This window comes from Oncorhynchus masou, chromosome 1 (assembly GCF_036934945.1).
Source record: "Oncorhynchus masou masou isolate Uvic2021 chromosome 1, UVic_Omas_1.1, whole genome shotgun sequence".
Taxonomy (NCBI): Eukaryota; Metazoa; Chordata; class Actinopteri; order Salmoniformes; family Salmonidae; genus Oncorhynchus; species Oncorhynchus masou.
The window spans coordinates 39,330,715-39,350,948 of NC_088212.1; the positions used below are offsets into that span (position 1 = coordinate 39,330,715).

Consider the following 20,234-nt stretch of genomic DNA (forward strand, 5'->3'; position numbering starts at 1 on the left):
TCCCATCCTGTCTTCTGAAGCCAAGCCAAACCACAGATTAAGAGATGTGCAATCTGTTGGATATTGCTGAAGAAGAAGTCAAGGCAACCAAGCATAAGACTGCAGTCACTTCTTGTTCAAGTCAAGGCAGTTCACTACAGTACACCTATGCCACCTCTAATCAGCAGCCTGTGTTTGGTGGTTCTCCGCTCTGCTCCTCCCCTGCCCGCACTCCCATGTAAGGAAGGAAGAACTCACAGGCCCAATCATATGGAAATAGACAGTCATCAACTGACACACGACACACATAGCTAGCCACTGGCATTGCATTGGCGTTAAGCATTATTTTGGAGACCTACACATCAAACTAAAGTATTTTTTGCCAAAACAAGTCATTAATTGAGGCAAAAAACAGGTACAACTAAACCTGAAAGCAATGTCTGTCCGTATTTCTTCTCTTAAAGCTGTAATATGTAATTTTTTGGGCAAACAGAGCAAATTCACATAGAAATGTGAGTTTTAGATCTGTCATTCTCATTGAAAGCAAGTCTAGGATGTGCTCTGTTTCTATGGTTCCCATTCTTAAGTTTCAAACAGCTGAAAATACAATTATTTGGGTAATTGAAAATATATTTCACAACAGTTTAGATGGTACAAATATTCTCTACACTATAAATTGCATGTTTTGTTACATAAACTGAAATTAGGCGAACTGTTCTAATTGTAGCAACCAGGAAATGGAGGAACGATTTTTGCATATTGCACCTTTAACAGCTAGCCCCTAGAGATAATTAAGTACAAATAGGACTTAAGAACTTATTAAAGTTCATGAAAAACAGGCAGATGCTCACAGAGGTGCTTAAAAAAGCATTTAAATAAAGCATTTGTTGACTTGATGGTAATACATCTAAGCTTAATATTTTACAAACAGGGAGACCAAAATTATATAATACAACTTTCCTCCCTCATCATTTGAATAAATGTAGCTAATATATTTATGAATTGCAATAAAGTTTGTTTATGAGAAGCAAAGTAGTCTGAGATTTGTCTTGAGTAAACATGAAGAGGTGTCCCTGGAGATGCCAACCTCTGTACAGACCAGCAGAAGCCAACCTGTGTAGACTTCAGCCCTAAGCTTTTTCCCGCTCCCCGGTCTCATTGCTCTGTCTCTCTCTCTCTCTCTGTACCTGTCTCCATCTTTCTCTCTCCCCGTCTCTGTCTCAGTCTCTATCTCTGCCCCTTTCTCTCTGTCGCTTTCTCCATCTCTCTCTTGCTGACTGCTACTGGGCGTCCTCAACAAGGATTCTCAGCAGGCAGAGGAGCCCCAGACACCTGTGTCTCCTCCTATCTGTTTGTAGTAGGATGACTCCTGTCTCCGAACAGGGAGCTTCACACAGGAACAAGCAGCGGGAGTACAAAGTAATAATGCAACATGAAATCAGAATGACTGTTGTCTCAATGGGGGTCCACAAACAACATGGTGCTATGATCCAATTAAACTAATACTGAGCAACTACCAATTTAGATCGGTGTCCCTAAACCGGGATGGTTGTTGCTCAATATGCGATAATGTGACTAGAAAATGCTGTATACAACAGCCAACTTTCCTGGGACATAGACATGTCTTATATGGGCAGAAAGCTTAAATGCTTGTTAATCTAACTGCAGTATCCAATCTACAGTAGCTATTACAGTAAAAATACCATGCTATTGTTTGAGGATAGTGCACAACAACAAAACACTTTTATCACGGCAACTGGCTTGATATACAGTTGGGGCTCCTGAATGGGGCAGCGGTCTAAGGCACTGCATCAGTGCAAGAGGCATCACTAAAGGCTCTGGTTCAAATCCAGGCTGTATCACAACCAGCTGTGATTGGGAGTCCCATAGGGTGGCGCACAATTGGCACAGCGTCGTCCGTGTTTGGCCAGTGTAGGTCGCCATTGTAAATAAGAATTTGTTCTTTACTAGTTAAATACATTTTCAATAAAAAAGATAGTTACAAAGAAAAGCCATATCTCAGGCTGGCCAATAAAAGGAAAAGATTAAGATGGGCAAAAGAACACACACACTGGACAGAGGAACTCTGCCGAGCAGACCAGCATCCTGGAGTCACCTGTTGACGTTGAAACTGGTGTTTTGCGGGTACTACTTAATGAAGCTGCAGTTGAGGACTTGTGAGGCGTCTGTTTCTCAAACTAGACACTCTAATATACTTGTCCTCTTGCTCAGTTGTGCACCAGGGCCTCCCACTCCTCTTTCTATTCTGGTTAGAGACAGTTTGCGCTGTTCAGTGAAGGGAGTAGTACACAGCGCTGTGCGATATCTCCAGTTTCTTGGCAATTTCTTGCATTGTATAGCCTTAATGTCTCAGAACAAGAATAGACTGACGAGTTTCAGAAGAAAGTGCTTTGTTTCTGGCCATTTTGAGCCTGTAATCAAACCCACAAATGCTGATGTCCAGCTACTCAACTAGTCTAAAGAAGGCCAGTTTTATTGCTTCTTTAATAAGAACAACAGTTTTCAGCTATGCTAACATAATTGCAAAAGCGTTTTCTAATCATCAATTAGCCTTTAAAAATGATCAACTTGGATTAGCTAACACAACAGGCCATTGGAACACAGGAGTGATGGTTGCTGATAATGGGCCTCTGTACGCCTATGTAGATATTCCATTAAAAAAATCAGCCATTTCCAGCTACAATAGTCATTTACAACATTAACAATGTCTAGACTGTACTTCGGATCAATTTGATGTTATTTTAATGGACAAATGGCCCGGCCATCTAGATGTGTCTTTTCTGTAGGGAAGCTAATGATCCATCATGTATGACATTCCTGGGAGTGTGTAAACTAAAAAATATATTACCATAGCATTTGTGTATGTTCTCTACAATTACGTACTTGAAAATGGACCAATTCGACACATTCGGGCAAACTCCTGGCAGACTTGATGCAAAATGTTGTGGAGTGAGGTAATTCTGAAACTTTCACACACTGCTGCCATCTTGTTGACAAAATCTAAATTACACCTCGGCTCCTATATTAATGTAGGGCCTTTCTCTTGCATTCCAAAGATGAAAAAGAAAATGCATGTTTTTTTGTTTGTATTATCTTTTACCAGATGTAATGTGTTATAATCTCCTACATTAATTTCACATTTCCACAAACTTCAAAGTGTTTATTTTCAAATGGTATCAAGAATATGCATATCCTTGCTTCACATCCTCAGCTACAGGCAGTTAGATTTGGGAATGACATTTTAGGTGGAAATTTAAAAAAAGGGTCCGATCCATAAGATTAAGTAGCGTTCTTTTCTCACAAACAAAACCAATATCAATAACAACAACTCCAGCATGCAAAATATTGAAATGTAATGTCGCAGAACTGCATTTATAGGCACAACTACACCGTAGATCACGTCAAACTCATTCCAGGGAGAGCAGAGTGTCTGCGGGTTCTCTCCTCCCTTGTACTTGATCATTAATTAGCGACCTTAATTCATCAGAGAACTCCCCTAACCTGGTTGTCTAGGTCTTAACTGAAAGGAAAAAACAAAAACACGCAGACACTCTGTCCTCCATAGAATGAGTTTGACAACTCTGCCGTAGGGGGATATGTTCAGCCGTCAAAATAAATTGTTTTCAACCCATGGAAGACAGGTAATAGTGAACATGTTGCCAAAGAGACGTGGGTCGTGGGATTAATTTTGATGCAACATTCATTGTCCGTTCCACCTCCGCGAGAGCAGGTTACCACGGTGAACGTACTGTGTGTGGTCAGATTAGCCAGCCACAGTTGTCAGCTGCAATCAGCTCAGCCAGGTCTAGACACAGGCCGCACTGACTGGCCAGACACCACCACCACGCAGCCTCTCTGCCAACCCCCAGGAGCTCTCTCTCTCTCTCTCTCTACCTCTCTCGCTTTCTGCCAACCCTTCAGGGGCTCTCTGTCCCTCTGTCCCTCTCTCCCTCTCCTGTGTATTTTTAGATGTCGCCACCTTGAAGCCATGCAACAGCCACGGCCCAGTCACATCCAATCTGTGTTTCAGATACTATACTTTCCCCAATCAAGGAAACGTGTCCTTTTGGAAAGTACTGGAAAGGTCAGGCTACCAACAATATTAAAACACATTTTATTTTTTTTGCAAAAAATACTGAAAACATCACAACTCACACCTGCTGTTACAGTCAATAGAGAATGACAGTGGATAGTGTGAGTGCATATGATGAGCATCGAGGGATAACATTATGGTAACCATAGCCTTAGGCAAGGTGATAAAATTCACAGTATGGGAGAACTTTCCTGCCAACTTATAATGAGATCAGCCCCTGGGATGGGTTCTGTGTGGAGTAGTAGAGGAGCTGAAGACTGAAAACTGTAATACCACAGAGAGTTACTGAGCAGATGCACTGGAGAGAGAGAGAGATACTACTGTACACAGGTTATTTTTGAGTTCTTTCGCTCTCTGGGATACTTCAATCTCTCCCACCGCTGAAACCGGATCCCTCTCCTCTCCTGGAACTATATCCTGCTACGGCCCATGAAGGGTTGATTTAAACACCACTAATTAAATAGGAGTGAGGCTCTGAGGAGATATTCAATCAGCCCAAAAGTCTTCCCCTGTCTCTAATTGCATCCTCTTTAATGGCTCCTGCATTGAGTTACAGGACCAGGAGTTAAGGAGGAGATTTTAACTGTCCTTCGGGGGCCATGTATCTATTAGTAACCAATGCCGCTAGGCTGATCCAGTACAAAACAGATGGATATGGCCATGGCAGTCTTCTCTTTCTCTCTTGTGATTTGCTGCCGTTTATTGTCTGTGACTGGATTGGCTGCAGACTGAGCATGTCAGCTTGTTAGAGCAGTGTAGTAAACTGGCTGTTATGGTCTTGCATCCCAATTGGCACCCTATTCAGGCCCATGGGGGTCTTGTCAAAAAGTAGTGCACTAGGGAATATGGTGCCATTCGGGATCTATCCATAGTGTCTGAGGACAGGACTCCAGTTGAGGTTGAGTGAAAGGGATTGCTGCTTAGGAGACAATGCAAACTAACAGACTAATGACGCTGACTAATTGGAAATAGGTTACCATTTGGAACCCAGCCTGAGTATTTACAATCACTATATCATTGTCACTAAGCAACCAGATATGGAGTGGCATTGGCTTGTGACTCAAACTACAGATAATGAGTCTCGGAGATGGAGCTTCAATCAGTTTCTCTCAGCCTTGAACATCCCACGACAGAGCGAGTTTTGTAATGTCTGATAACGTCACATCCTACTGATATCATCATAATCCTGTCAAAAACAGATGAGACAAATAATTAAATGCTCTTTCATTTCGTGGAGAAGAGATCATTTGGGTGAAAAGCAAAGGAGCTTTGACAGCAAATGAGACGGGAATACATGCACATTTCATACAATATGTTACTACCTGGGGGAAAAGGTGTGAGCAGTTGCTTAGCAATTGAAACACGAAAAGAGAGTGAATTAAGGAATGCTAAGATTGTTTTTGGAAAAAGAGTTCTTCATTGTTGTCATTTACTTTCTCAGAAAGGATGCGGTGTGTGAGCAGGCATGCTCACTTATTGGTTCAGGGAGTGCATAGATAATGGATTTTATTTAACCGTTCATTTAGCCGAGGTTGAAGATGATGGAAAGCCTAAAAAATGGGAATGGCATTAGTAGGTTTGGGGAGGAGACTAGAAGGGCATGTTGCCACTGTGGTCCGTTCACCCCACCTACTCTTTCCAACAAGGTGCCCTTCTTTTGACTAGGGACCATAGGACTATGGTGAAAAGTAGTGCACTAAATAGGGAATAGTGTGAAATCCATTTGGGACACAACCCAATACATTACTCACTGATAAAGCACTTCCCATCGACGTAAACACATCTCTCCCTCATGGATCTGATTTTGTTCAAGTGATTATACGATTAACCATATATTATACATTTCAGACAATACATTACAAACCCAGCCCAAAGCCCAGCTTGAACTAAACTGGATGACACAGACCAGCAACCTCTCTTCCCATGAAATTAGCTATAATCGGTGGACCAGTGTAGTTTTTCTGGTCTGGTGTGTTGCTCAGTGACACTAATGTATCCAGTACCATGGACACTGAGCATGAGAACACAACAGAAAACAACGGCTGTTGGGAAGTGACCAATGATACAGCTTTCCCTGCTAACACAGAGAGTACAGAGAATACACTTACTCTAGAGGACGGCGACCCATAATAGACAACAGTATTGGAGCTTTGATCTTAAAAGCAGATGAAAAGGTAAAATAGGGCCTTAGAGAAAATAAATAATTGCCTCAGCTACCTCCAGAAGCCTATTCCCTAGTTGCCATTTTTTGGAAGCTGTTTATTTTTTGCTGTCTGTTCATGTAGGGAAATGAATAAATACTAATCCCCCTATCGAGGACTGCATGCACGCTGCAGTGGGTAATACAGTAATACATTTTACTGGTCTGGCAGTTATATTTTCAAATAAAACCCGGGTGTTATGATATTTATGTGAACGCGTAGTCATCAATGAGAGCTGGCCATGTGAGAAATCCAAGGGCAACGTTATTGCAATTTTTCACAGAATATAGGACATGTTTTTACCTTGAGCATTGGAGCTGGACCATCAAGGAAGGCATCTCAACTAGTTGAATTTCCATGTAAATGGTCAATAAAGTTATTGTATCGTAAAGTATAGTGTCGTAGCTATATAGGACTCAAAGTCAAAGTGGGATAACTAATAGAACGTCTGCCATCAAGTTACAATGCCACGTTGGCATTGGTTTAAAGGGTCGGGAGACAGACGCAGGAATGCGTAATAGGTTTTTACATTTCTTTACCCAAATTACAGCGTGCCGTGTACAGGCACGGGGACGAAGACCAAACAAACACGTAAACAAACACAGGGTTGAGACCCCAAAAAAAGAGCGAGGAATACCTCAAATAAATACACAATCGCACAATGATTATCACACGGCATGAGACCTGTAATCATCTGCACAATACATGTGGCACGAAAGCCAAAACACAGCACAGGTACTCACACGACCAACGGACATTGGAACAATAATCGACAGGACAATGGTGAACAAAGGGCACACTTATACAATAACTAATCAAATGGGAATAGGGACCAGGTGTGTGTAATGACAGTTTCGGAGGGATCGGTGACATACAATTACAAATGGTTTCAAAAAGCATCTGTAAGGAATGGTAGTGATCACTCTCTGTGAACATGGAAAACACATGAAACCAACAACACAATGTCCAGATCAAACAATCCCCCTAGCGGTTTCTAATTTAGCCTCTAAACCCAGGTTTGCAGGCTGGCTTCTGTACAGTGTCTTCCTGTGATGAGGTCTAATCAACAGCTCTGAGGTAAGAGGGGGATAAGAGAGGAGCAGGGCAGGCAGAGTGAGAGGAGGAGGATAGAGAGAGGGGGGGAAGACAGGGAGAGTGAGAGAGAGAGGGTCCCGTGTGGCTCACTTGGTAAAGCATGGCACATGCAACGGCAGGGTTGTGGGTTCAATTGCCAAGGGGGAATATATGCCCTCATTGCTGTAAATTGCTGTGGATAAGAGTATCTGCTAAATGACACAAATGTAGAGAGAGGAGGGATAGAGCTCTCTCCCGAGACAAGTCCTTATCAGATCCAGAGGAGGAGATCTTCTTTACTGATAGCTGGGACTAATCACAGCTGAGACCTGAGTCTGAGGCTACTCTCCTGACTGATCTACTCACTCTAACTGAGACACGCAATATGTCTCTGTTCCTCACCGATCTACACAATCCCAATCTGACACTACTGCGACGGTTCTACTTTCACTGCCACTGTCTCCCCACAACACCAATGAATCTCAACTCCAAAAGCCAAGCATACACACATTGATATGATAATATTATATAAACCCTTTTCTCAAAAAAAGAAGGTGCAGAACGCTGATAAAACACAAATGCTGCGGGTTTTTATCCTAATGCAAAACAGAATGCCCACCTGCAAATAGCTTAACAACTGTTTGTCTCGGGTCTCTTCTTCTTTGCTCAGTGATTCAGCATAGATAGAAGCATAGATGCTAGCTACCACAAACCCACACAACCGCCACCCATTTCCCCTGTACTTTCTCTCAGGCAAGAAGGAAGAGCTTCAGCACACGCCAAACACGTATGGACCGGGGGCTGACAGCAGAACATAATTGCAACTGTCAAAAATGTCATGTACTCTGATTTACATGGGAGAGGTAATGTACCTCCCTTTCTCTCAATGTGCTCTTTTCACTTGACGGAAAGCTACTCTGCTTCCTCTGGCATCTGTCACGGTTTTCTTTAGGCGAGAGAGAGTCAGACCAAAATGCGGCGTGGCTTTTGCGATCCATGTTTAATGAAAATGAAGTAAACACGAATCAAATACAAAAAAAACAATAAACGATACACGAAAACTGAAACAGCCTAATACTGGTGCAAAATAACACACGACGGACATAAGAACAATCACCCACAAAACCCAACACCAAACAGGCTACCTAAATATGGTTCCCAATCAGAGACAATGACTAACACCTGCCTCTGATTGAGAACCATATCAGGCCAAACACAGAAACAGACAAACTAGACACACAACATAGAATGCCCACTCAGATCACACCCTGACCAAACAAAACATAGAAACATGCAAAGCAAACTATGGTCAGGGTGTGACAGCATCCTGGACCTGCGGCTTTAAGTTCATTTTTCACTTCCACCACGTTGGTTCAGTTCAGCCAACCAGACATGTGTTGCTACTTATATATTCACTATTCTGACAGGAGGCAAGAGGGTCAACACATAATGGTAGGAATCAATAACAGGAGGGTCCATTAAGAGCAAAGGTTGACGACACCTGTGACTGTGAGTGAGTGCAGCCAAAGATGAGACAAGGTGAGTTTGTACCTATAGGGCCATGCCATTTGCAAAAACGCTGCGCACAAACAAAATCCTACGGTACCATTGTAGAAGTGTGAACACATACAGTGAGATGCATCATTTACAGTAGTAGTGGCTGTTGTACTCACATTGTCTGTTCTGAGTTTCTTTGCTGGGCAGCCTCCATCCACGGGATGTAGCATGTAATACAGCCGCACTTTATTGGCATGTTTCCGACTCTAGAAGGAAAAAAGGGGAGGAGAAAAGACTAATATTAGAAACAGCATGAAAATACCAATATTTAATATTTTTCTTTATCCCCCCCCCCCCCCAAAAGGTTTAAATTGTGGAATGAATTGCACATGTACATTCTGATACATTTTCTTATTATTGTTATGCCATTGAACGTCTCCCAGAGTGCCATATTGGGCATGTGGGAAGTGAATGGTGAAATCGCATTATGAAAAAAATGATACTGCAGACGGCTGCTTCTTGTCTGACACTGGGGCTGCGTCCCAAAGGGCACATAGTGTACTAATTTTGACGAGACTGGTAAAAAAAATGGTGCCATTTGGGACGCAGTCCCTTTCAAACACTAGATCAAATTAATAATTACTTCAGCTTCCATTAAAGGTGCAAGAGGCCCTCATCACATCACTAACTCATCTATCCCTCGGCTTGGAAAGCAGACAGACAGAAAGAGCTGCTTTTGGGCTGGGGTAGGGATGGAGGGATAGAAGGAGGACAAAAGAGAGTTAGGACAAGAGGGAGCTGCCAGCTCTTAAAAATTAAAGAAGGGGTTAAAGATGGGGGTGAGGAGCACCAGTGAAGTGTTCAAAACCATTCATTTCATCACGAAAAGAGAGGAATAGATTTACGAGGCGTGGTGCCAATGGACGAGCACTCATGCAGTGTGACAGACAGGCAGACAGACAGACAGACAGACAGACGGCTCCCAGGTTGTCCTCACAGAGACACAGGCAATATCCCAAATTGCATCCTATTCCCTATGTAGTGCAATACTTTCGACCAGGGCCCAAGGCTCTAGTCCACAGTTGTGCAATATAGGGATTAGGGTGCCATTCGGGACTGAGTCACAGACCCATATTGTCCGCTCAGATGGGGGAGATTGATCTCAAGAAATCTATTTGTCTTTTCTGCCTTTCTTATTTCTGACTGGGCTGTGGCACCATGAGCGTATTGCACTGTGAAAATGGCTCTAGCTGAGAAAGAAACTATCAGGTATTATATTAGTGGCAGGGGGAAGTTTATTGCGGCTCAAACAGACAACAATAAGGGAATGAAACAATCATGCAGGATCTCTCACTCATCCAATCTCTCAGTAAGTGTGCTCTCAAAGCATTCCTTGGATAGTCTTTTTATTTATATTATGAGAGTGACACCAGGGGAATTGCTACAGAGGGGCGGCAGGTAGCCTAGTGGTTAGAGCACTGGGCCAGTAACCGAAAGGCTGATGGATTGAATCCCTGAGCTGACAAGGTAAAAATCAGTCGTTCTGCCCCTAAACCAGGCAGTTAACCAACTGTTCCCCGGTAGCCCGTCATTGTAAATAAGCATTTGTTCTTAACTGACTTGCATAATTAAATTTTAAAAAATACATTCAACAGCTAAATGCATCAGGTGCACATTAAGAATGTTACAAATAATCCACTCCCGTCAATTTTATTCAAAAGCCAATCGAATATCAATAGAACATTCAGGTAACGTGCACCGTCCCACCTGCCACAGAAAACACTGCCCGTTTTTCAATTACAGCAGCTACTGTGGGTCTCTCTACTCTGGAACACATAGTGTACATCTATAGTGGATTGCCAGGAAACCCCATAATACTCAACAACTTCAAACATAGACTCTGACCTGTCCAATGAGCCAGACGTCTTAAACAATTCCACAGTTCCCAAAGCACCCTCACAATGTTACCAACGATGGCTGAGTATTAAGATAGGTAGAAACTGCTTCTTCAATAGAAATCCCTGATCACGCTCGAAGGCGATGTCATTGCGACGTTAGCTAGCTAAGCTCATGTGGAGGAACACGGCATCAGGTCTGATGGCCGTGTCGCCCGAACTGCACATATGCAGGCCATCAAAACAAAAGGCACGTGTTTTTGACGAAAATTAAAACTTGCACACACACACACACACAGACACACACAGACACACAGACACACACACACACACACACACACACACACACACACACACACACACACACACACACACACACACACACACACACACACACACACACACACACATACATATCAGTAAAAGAAAATATCATGCTTACAATTATTGTCAATCTCATAGCACATTTTAAAAAAAATGATAACATGGACCATCACACTATTGAATTTGATATCTTAGGGCCATGGGCATATCTGAAACAAATCTGTAAAAATGATATGATGAAGCATTTGAATCTGGCCTGAGAAATAACATAAATATATGTAAAATCAGGTAATGCCAAATGTAAGTCTGCTTTCAAGTGACTGAAATGCATTATGCAGGCATTGGAAAATTCAGGAAAGCAGAAAGAAAATCATCAGGCAATCATTTTGTTTTTCATCTTTCTTAGAACAGAATACATGTTCCTGAGAGTCTTAGCTAAGCTTGGGATAAGTCTAGTCTACACCTTTTGTTTTTCGAATCATGTGACAAATACAATTTGATTTGATTTAAATTGAGAAGCTCAATTAATTTCCCCAGTCATTCTATGCAGAAGTCCCATATATGTTCCTGGGAGACTTTAGGCTTTAGTTTGTGGGGTCATAATAGCTAATAGCCTAAACCGTTCACACCCAAGAGACAAATTCAAAGTAAGAAAACAAACGGTCAATGTTGTCTTTATTGATAATTTTGACACTTTTTGGAAAGAAAAAATATTCTACAAAGGAGATGGAATTCACCCAAACTATCTTGGGGCTTATACATTGCAAGGCCATTTTAAGGCTGCTCTGAGAGACTGACTGCTATAGAACCTGCATTCTACCCAGGTTATCCCAACCACCATCACACATCAAACTGTTTCTGATGTTAAATACTCTAGTCAAGTCAAGGAAATCTGCATTAACCCCGTCTTAATTTCAAAAGTATTTAAACAGCCACAGAGTAGATGCAGCCGCAGGCCCATCAGGGCAAGCTTTGATAACTTAATTTATATTCCTATGAAATCTCCTGACTTACTTAAATGATCAAGTTTATAATGACCTGGTTAGGGTAAATATGGACACCTCTGCTGTTTTTAAGTCTCATAAAGGGCTGGGTTTGTTACATTTAAATGTGCGAAGTATTGACGTCAAAGATGGACTTTATCGATATGACACAAACATGGACATTTTTGTTTTATCAGAGACTTCATTAAATGATTCGATCATGGATAAGGACATTGACATTGCTAATTACAACATTTTTAGATGTAACGGGCAGAGAAAAGGGGGCGATGTACAGTACCAGTCAAAAGTTTGGACAAAACTACTCAGTCAAGGGTTTTTCCTTATTTTTAATGTCCTACATTGTAGAATAATTGTGAAGACATCAAACTATGAAATAACACATTTGGAATCATGCATATAGTAACCAAAAAAGTGTCATACAAATGAAAATACATTTTATATTTGAGATTCTTCAAAGTAGCCACCCTTTACCTTGATGACACTCTTGGCATTCTCTCAACCAGCTTTAGGAGAAAGGCTAGGGATTTTTATATTGATAAATGTGTTTGTATTGTTTGATTATTTATGGTGTATATAATATTTGCTATTTATTACATTTTTTGTTTTAAATTGTGAATAATTGTATCTTCTGTATTGTTCCCAGGGCACATTTGCAAATGAGACCTTGGTCTCAATGTGTTTTTCCCTGAGTCAAACAGCCTGCCCGCCCATTCCGAGGTGTCCACAAGGTCCTAAAGCACACCAAAGCCATGTTTTTAAAGCCTATAATTTCACAATTCTTCGAGAATCAAAAGGTTCGGGGCTGGAACAAAAACATCCAGGGCTGCAGCTCCAGAAGCCCACCATTAATGGCACAGATAGGTGCCACTCTCCTATGTTGCATCCATCTGAATCCATCTGAGTTTCTCTGCTCTGAGGCAATACACACACTGTGCTGCTGGCAATGTGAACATCTACTAACTACAGCATTGGAACACAGCCTACATACAACCAACCCAATGGCAAGAGAGGACCTAAAGGCACTGAAAAAACCAACACCCCTAGGGAACCTGAAAGACCTCAGCGTGTCAGTTGGTTTATTATGTCTGTATCCCAAATGGTACCCTACTTACTATTTAGTGCACCGCTATTAGTGCACCACTAGTAGACAGTATATACTACTACACCACTAGTAGTGCACTTTATAGGGAAAGGGGTGCCATTTGGGACACAAACCTTAACTGGGGATAGGAGCCTGTGGAAACTTAGAAGAAAGTAGTACAGTTGTGAAGGATGCGTGAGAAGCAACCAACCACCAGTGTAAGAGAGTAACATCTGCTCATGGAGAATCATCTCCACTACTGATGGCATTGGTGATGATATCTCCATGGGGAGTCTAAAATGCCAAAGGCCATGCAGAGGTACTGTATCTCCTTGGCAGTTCTGTATTTTATATAGGATAGTAGTATATAAGGTATGACCAATAGGATAGTAGTATATGCTGTATGACCTATAGGGTAGTAGTATATACTGTATGGCCAATAGGAAAGCAGTATATACTGTATGACCTATAGGATATTAGTAAATACTGTATGACCAATAGAGCTTGCCTTACTTTCTTCTCAATTGCAAGCATCCTCTGCTACTGATATAAATAAACTGGCAGTGTCACATCTGCTTCTGCCACGCCCTCTAGTGCTCATCCTGTGCCTCCTTGACCTGCCACCACTCCCCCAGTGCACTATCCCTCTCCCTCTCTCTCTGTGTGTGTGTGTGATTGTGTGGGCGGAGACAGGTGTGCTGGAGTCAGAGCAGATCCCCACTAGCTGCAACCTGTTCCATAATCAAGACAAATACTCAGTCCTGTCACTTCCTCGCTGCCAGATCGTAATCTCTGCTTAGTCAGTCCATGTTTCTAGCCGTTTGTTCCTGTTGTCCTGTTGTGCCTATTTTCCCTTGCCTGGCGCTGTTTCCCTCTCCGCTACAGTTCTGCCCACTCTGACTCTGGTACCTGTCTCCAGTCCAACTTCTCGCCAGTCCTGCTACTCTGTCCTGGATTCCCCACTCCCTTGGATTCCACTCTGGACCTGCTTACCCTGTCCCAACACCTCTCACTCCAGCCTCAGCCTCTGCACCTGGTTTCCGGCAACCTGCACGGGCTCAACCCCCCCCCCCCCCTCTGCTCTTGGGTTCACCTGTTCCACTCCGCGTGACAGGCAGTAGCAGGAAGGAAGTCTCTGGTGCCTTTGTTTTTACAAAGCTGGCACTAAATGCACGGTTGACAAAATCAGGACGGAGGAAAAATCCATATTGCATTACCACCACATCAGTGAGCTGATCAGAGAAGCTCTACGATCTCTGTGCCCTGGGGGAGGAGGGGAGAGAGGGGGAGAGACCTCTGGATTTAATCTACTCCCTGCCCAATGGCCCCTCGGCAGATTCCCCAGCCGGTCCAGTCCTTATGTCTGGCCCACTATAGGCAGGCTCTGTCCCAAATGGTATATAGTGCACTAATTGGGCTCTGGTCAAGAGTTGTCCACTATATAGGGAATAGGCTGACAGTTAGGATGCAGACACAAAGACAAGGGGGCAAGACTTCTCAAGAAAAGAGGAGGAAAATAAAACAGTATCATGATGCTAAAGGATAGTTGGGTTTCTGTTGATGTCCGTCGTGTCTGAAGTGTTTAGAGTAGAGGTAAACTATGCATGTCCTTTGCCTTCTCTTTATCAATTGTAGACATGTGTTAAAACCAATTGAGAAAATGTAAATCAAACTAAATGAATTTTCAAACTGTTTGCGCAGGTTGACGTTTATTGGGATAAATCTTGTCCTGGATGCAGGACTGAGCGATTTCTGCTAGACTGGCCAGCTGCAAAGTCAAAATTGTCTATATTGTAAAAATGTATGAAAACCAAAATTTGCTTTTGATCTTAAATTAAGGTTCGGCATTAGAGCTAGCAGTGTGGTTAAGGTTTGATTTAAGGTTAGGGTTAAGTTTAAAATCATATTTTATGACTGTGGCTGTGCCAGTAAGTGACCTCTCTGCAAAGCTGCCTCCAGAACAAGATTCATAAGAAAAACACTAACCTGCACTGTTTGCATGACTGACCGTTGCATTCCTATATTGTGCTACAAGTCAATACACTCACAGACAGAATGTAACCTGTTACCAACATCTGCAGTCATCATAATGAACTGCTTGCTAATATGACTGTTAGTGTTACGTAACATCATGTTGTGGCAGACTGGTCGACCTACCTCTTGGGAACTAATTGGAGCCATTAAAATGAGCCAACCCTTAAGTATGTTCTGATTTGGACTGGACAAGTTGGCCTGCTGGGTAATGGAGCAGGCTAGCAGCCCTTGAGGAGGCCTCATTACGTAAAGAAGTCAGTCAGACAAACCAGGCCTGACACAGATTAGGTCAGGTAAACTCCAGAGAGAGACGCTCTAGGATGGGGAAGGGGGAAGGGGCTGAGTGGCTGTCACTGGGCTTTTGGTGTTCTTCAAATCAAATCAAATCACATTTCAATTGTCACATACACGTGTTCAGCAGATCTTATTGCTGGTGAAGCGAAATTCATGTGTTTCTAGCTCCAACAGTGCAGTAATATCTAACAATTCACAACAATACACACAACCTAAAAATAAAATAATGTAATTAAGAAATATATAAATATTAGGATGAGCAATGTCAGAGTGACATAGACTAAAATACAGTAGAATAGAATTCAGTATATACATATGAGAGGAGTAAAGCAAAAATATGTAAACATCAGAGTGACTAGTGTTCCACTATTAAAGTGGCCAGTGATGTCAAGTCTATGAATAATGGGCAGAAGCCTCTAAGGTGCAGGGTTATGTAACCGGGTGGGAGTTGCCTAGTGATGGCTATTTAACAGTCTGATGGCCTTGAGATAGAAGCTGTTTTTCAGTCTCTCGACCCCAGCTTTGATGCACCTGTACTGACCTCGCCTTCTGGATGATAGCGGGGTGAACAGGCAGTGGCTCGGGTGGTTATTGTCTTTGATGATCTTTTTGGCCTTCCTGTGACATCGGGTGCTGTAGGTGTCCTGGAGGGCAGGTAGTTTGTCCCCGGTGATGCATTGGGCAGACCGCACCACCCTCTGGAGAGCCCTGCGGTTGCGGGCGGTGCAGTTGCCGTACAAGGCTGTATCGGCAGGATCCTCTCAATTGTGCATCTGTAAAAGTTTGTTGTAAGGTTGTAAGGTGCCAAGCCAAATTTCTTCAGCCTCCACCACACTGTCTGTGCGTGAGGCCCATTTCAGATCGTCAGTGATGTGTATACCAAGGAACTTGAAGCTTTCCACCTGCTCCACTGCGCTCCCATCGATGTGGATAGAGGTGTGCTCTCTCTGTTGTTTCCTGAAATCCACGATCAGCTCCTTTGTTTTGTCGACATTGAGTGAGAGGATATTTTCCTTGCACCACACTCCCAGGGCCCTCCTCTCGGTAGGCTGTCTCATAATTGTTGGTAATCAGACCTACTACTGTCTACCTTCAAACTCAGTGCCTCTTTGCTTGACATCATGGGGAAATCAAAGGAAAACCTCAGAAAAAATGGTAGACCTTCACAAGTCTGGTTCATCCTTGGGAGAAATTTCCAAACGCCTGAAGATACCAAATTCATCTGTACAAACAATAGTACAATTAAAATTCTGTAGATATATTGAAGCAACATCTCAAGACATCAGTCAGGAAGTTAAAGCTTGGTTGCAAATGGGTCTCCCAAATGGACAATGACCCCAAGCATACTTCCAAAGTTGTGGCAAAATGGCTTAAAGACAACAAAGTCAAGGTATTGGAGTGGCCATCACAAAGCCCTGACCTCAATCCCATAGAAAATTTGTGGGCAGAAATTAAAAAGTGTGTGCCAGCAAGGAGGCCTACAATGCTACCAAATACTATGTGAGTGTATGTAAGCTTCTGACCCACTGGGAATGTGATGAACGAAATACAAGCTGAAATAAATAATCTCTCTACTATTATTCTGACATTTCAAATTCTTAAAATAAAGTGGTGATCCTAACTGACCTAAGACACGTCATTTTTACCAGGATTAAATGTCAGGAATTGTTCAAAACTGAGTTTAAACGTATTTGGCAGAGGGGTATGTAAACTTCCGACTTCAACTGTACGTATTCCTCTAATCCAGATGGGATAGGGCAGTGTGCAGTGAGATTGTCTGTGGATCTATTGGGGTGGTAAGAAAATTGAAGTGGGTCTAGGGTGGCAGGTAAGGTAGAGGTGATATGATCCTTAACTAGCCTCTCAAATCATGTCATGATGACAGAAGTGAGGGCTACGGGGCGATTAGTCTATTAGTTCAGTTACATTTGCTTTCTTGGGTACAGGAACAATGCTGGACATCTTGAAGCAAGTGGGGGCAGCAGACTGGTATAGGGAGAGATTGAATATGTCTGTAAACACTCCAGCCAGCTGGTCTGCACATGCTCTGAGGTTTTGGCTAGGGATGCTGTCTGGGCCAGCAGCCTTGCTTGGGTTAATATGCTTAAATGTCTTACATTGAAGTAGAAGGAGAGCCCACAGTCCTTGGTAGCGAGCCGCGTCGGTGGCACTGTGTTATCCTGAAAGCGGGTGAAGATGGTGTTCAGCTAGTCCGGAAGCAGGACGTCAGTGTCTGCGACGTTGTTGGTTTTCCCTTTGTAGTCCATGATTGTCTGTAGACCCTGCCACATACGTCTCAAGGTCTGAGCCATTTATTTGCGACTCCACTTTGTCTCTGTACTGACGTTTTGCTTGTTTGATAACTACACTGTTTGTATTTGGCCATATTCCCAGTTCGCGCTTTCAATTTTGCGCGAATGCTGCCATCTATCCATGGTTTCTGGTTAGGGTTGGTTTTAATAGTCACAGTGGGTACAACATCTTCTATACACTACACTGAAAAACTCAGTCACCATATCCGTGTATTTGTCGACGTTATTATCGGAGGCTACCTGGGAACATATCCCAATCCGCATAATCAAAACAATCTTGAAGCATGGATTCCGATTGGTCAGACCAGCGTTGAATAGTCCTTAGCACGGGTACTTCCTGTTTGAGCTTCTGCCTATAGAAAAGGAGGAGCAAAATGGAGCAATTATCAGATTTGCCGAAGGGAGCATGTAGTTTAATCTGTGGCCTTGTAGGGATCCCGGAAGCTGGAGTAGTAGTGGTCGAGTGTTTTAGCAGTGCGCGTACTACAGTCAATGTGTTCATAGAACTTCGGTAGCGTTTTCCTTAAATTGTCTTTGTTAAAATCCCAGCTACAATAAATGGCATTTGATTGTAAGGTATTTTAGGTTGAGTGAACAAAAGGACTTGCGTTTCTGTATGTTTTCACAATCACACCAGTGGCGGTTAATCATGAAACATACACCCCGCCTTTTTTCTTCCCAGAGAGATCTTTATTCCTGTCTGCGCGATATACTGAAAACACATCTGGCTGTATGGACAAAGACAATATATCCCGAGAGAGCCATGTTTCCATGAAACAGAGTATGTTACAATACCTGATGTCTCTCTGCAAGGAGATTCTCACCCTGAGGTCGTTACTTTATTATCCAGAGAATGAACATTAGCGAGTAATATACTCGGAAGCGGTGGATGGTGTGAGTGCCTCCTGAGTCAGACTAGAAGTCCACTTCGAATACCTCTTCTCCACCGGCGGCGTCTTGGAGCAGCCTCTTGGATAAGTTCAATTACCCTGGGGTTGCGAACAAAGGATCCAATTCGGGAAAGTTGCTGGTGAGTTACCGCCCGCTCTGATATCCAAAAGCTATTTCCGGCTGTATGTAATAAAACGTTCTGGGCTAATAATGTAAGAAATAACACACAGAAAGACAAAATACTGCGGAGTTGCTTAGTTGCAAGAAGCAGAGCTGCCATGTCTGTCTGCGTCATCTTTGGTGTTTAATGCAACTGTATAATGCAACTGTGTCTGGTTTACAGTGACCGAACGACTAACATCCTTGACTGTATTTAGCATCTAGTTTAATCTGTACCCTATTGATTACCATTAACCATTAGTGTTTCAGGACATATCATAGATCACTGCATGGAAACACATCACCATTCACGTTGCAAATTGTGTTCAAGTACAGAGAAAAATGCAGTTTTCCTCAGCTCTACCTTCTTACTGTTCCTACCAAGAAGGACACCTTTTTGGAATGTTAACGACCTCCTACCAACATTCCTACCACCATGTAATTTCTACATCTATGCTATCCCGTCCTCCCCGTTCAGTTTTGTCTCGTGGTGAATAATATCTGCACTTAGAACCCAATCAGCTACAAGAGACTGTGGTGAAGTGCTGCTCACTTCATGTGTTTTCTACACATAGCTCTGGGCAATGGATTATTCAGACACCATATAAGCCCAGCTGTTTCCTGAATGGATGAATGCAGAGCTTATCAGGGCTGTGTTCCAAATGGCACCCTACTCCCTATGTTGTGCACTACTTGTGTGCAGGGCCCACATGGCTCTGGTCTAAAATACTGCACTATATAGGGAATAGGGTGCCATTTGGGACACAGAGAGCAGAAAAAGCATGCCGTCAGTGCACTCCGTCAGTGAATGCCGTCAGGCTGCATACAGTTAAATGGGAAACAGTGGAGGACTAATTGATGTGACTGTATATGTGAGCACCCATGCTGGGTTCCATTTGGAGGAGCTGAGAAGTTGCTATACCCACCAGCACAACCTGCAGTGTTCCCCTATTAGTGTTCTGAATGTTCTTTTTGTCAACCTAACACCTCTCTCTCTCCAGTTCACATCCAATTTCTGTCTGTGTCAGTTTGTAGTCATCATATTTACTATCTAACATTCAAATTCTATATTTTCTTGCTTGGCTTTACCTTCATAATGGTAACAGAACTTCACTGAAGCACATGTTGAATTAGAGCTAATTTGTTTTTTTTTGAAAAATATATTGTTTTCATCTTTCCAATTCCTCAAAATATTTTCTTGATTTGGACCCCAGATACCTATCCTATCTGTTGATTTGGACCCCAGATACCTATCCTATCTGTTGATTTGAACCCCATATACCTATCCTATCTGTTGATTTGAACCCCAGATACCTATCCTATCTGTTGATTTGGACCCCAGATACCTATCCTATTTGTTGATTTGGACCCCAGA

At 42.7% G+C, this 20,234-nt stretch overlaps 1 protein-coding gene across 1 annotated transcript in view; it reads right to left on the reverse strand.

The window, feature by feature from the left end:
- The window catches only part of zmat4a (zinc finger, matrin-type 4a), a 153,180-nt gene that overhangs the window by 80,705 nt on the left and 52,241 nt on the right, over positions 1–20,234 (reverse strand). The window contains exon 3 of the mRNA XM_064971270.1: positions 9,042–9,131. Within this exon, the coding sequence (XP_064827342.1) occupies positions 9,042–9,131 (90 nt within the window). The remainder of the gene's footprint in view (positions 1–9,041; positions 9,132–20,234) is intronic.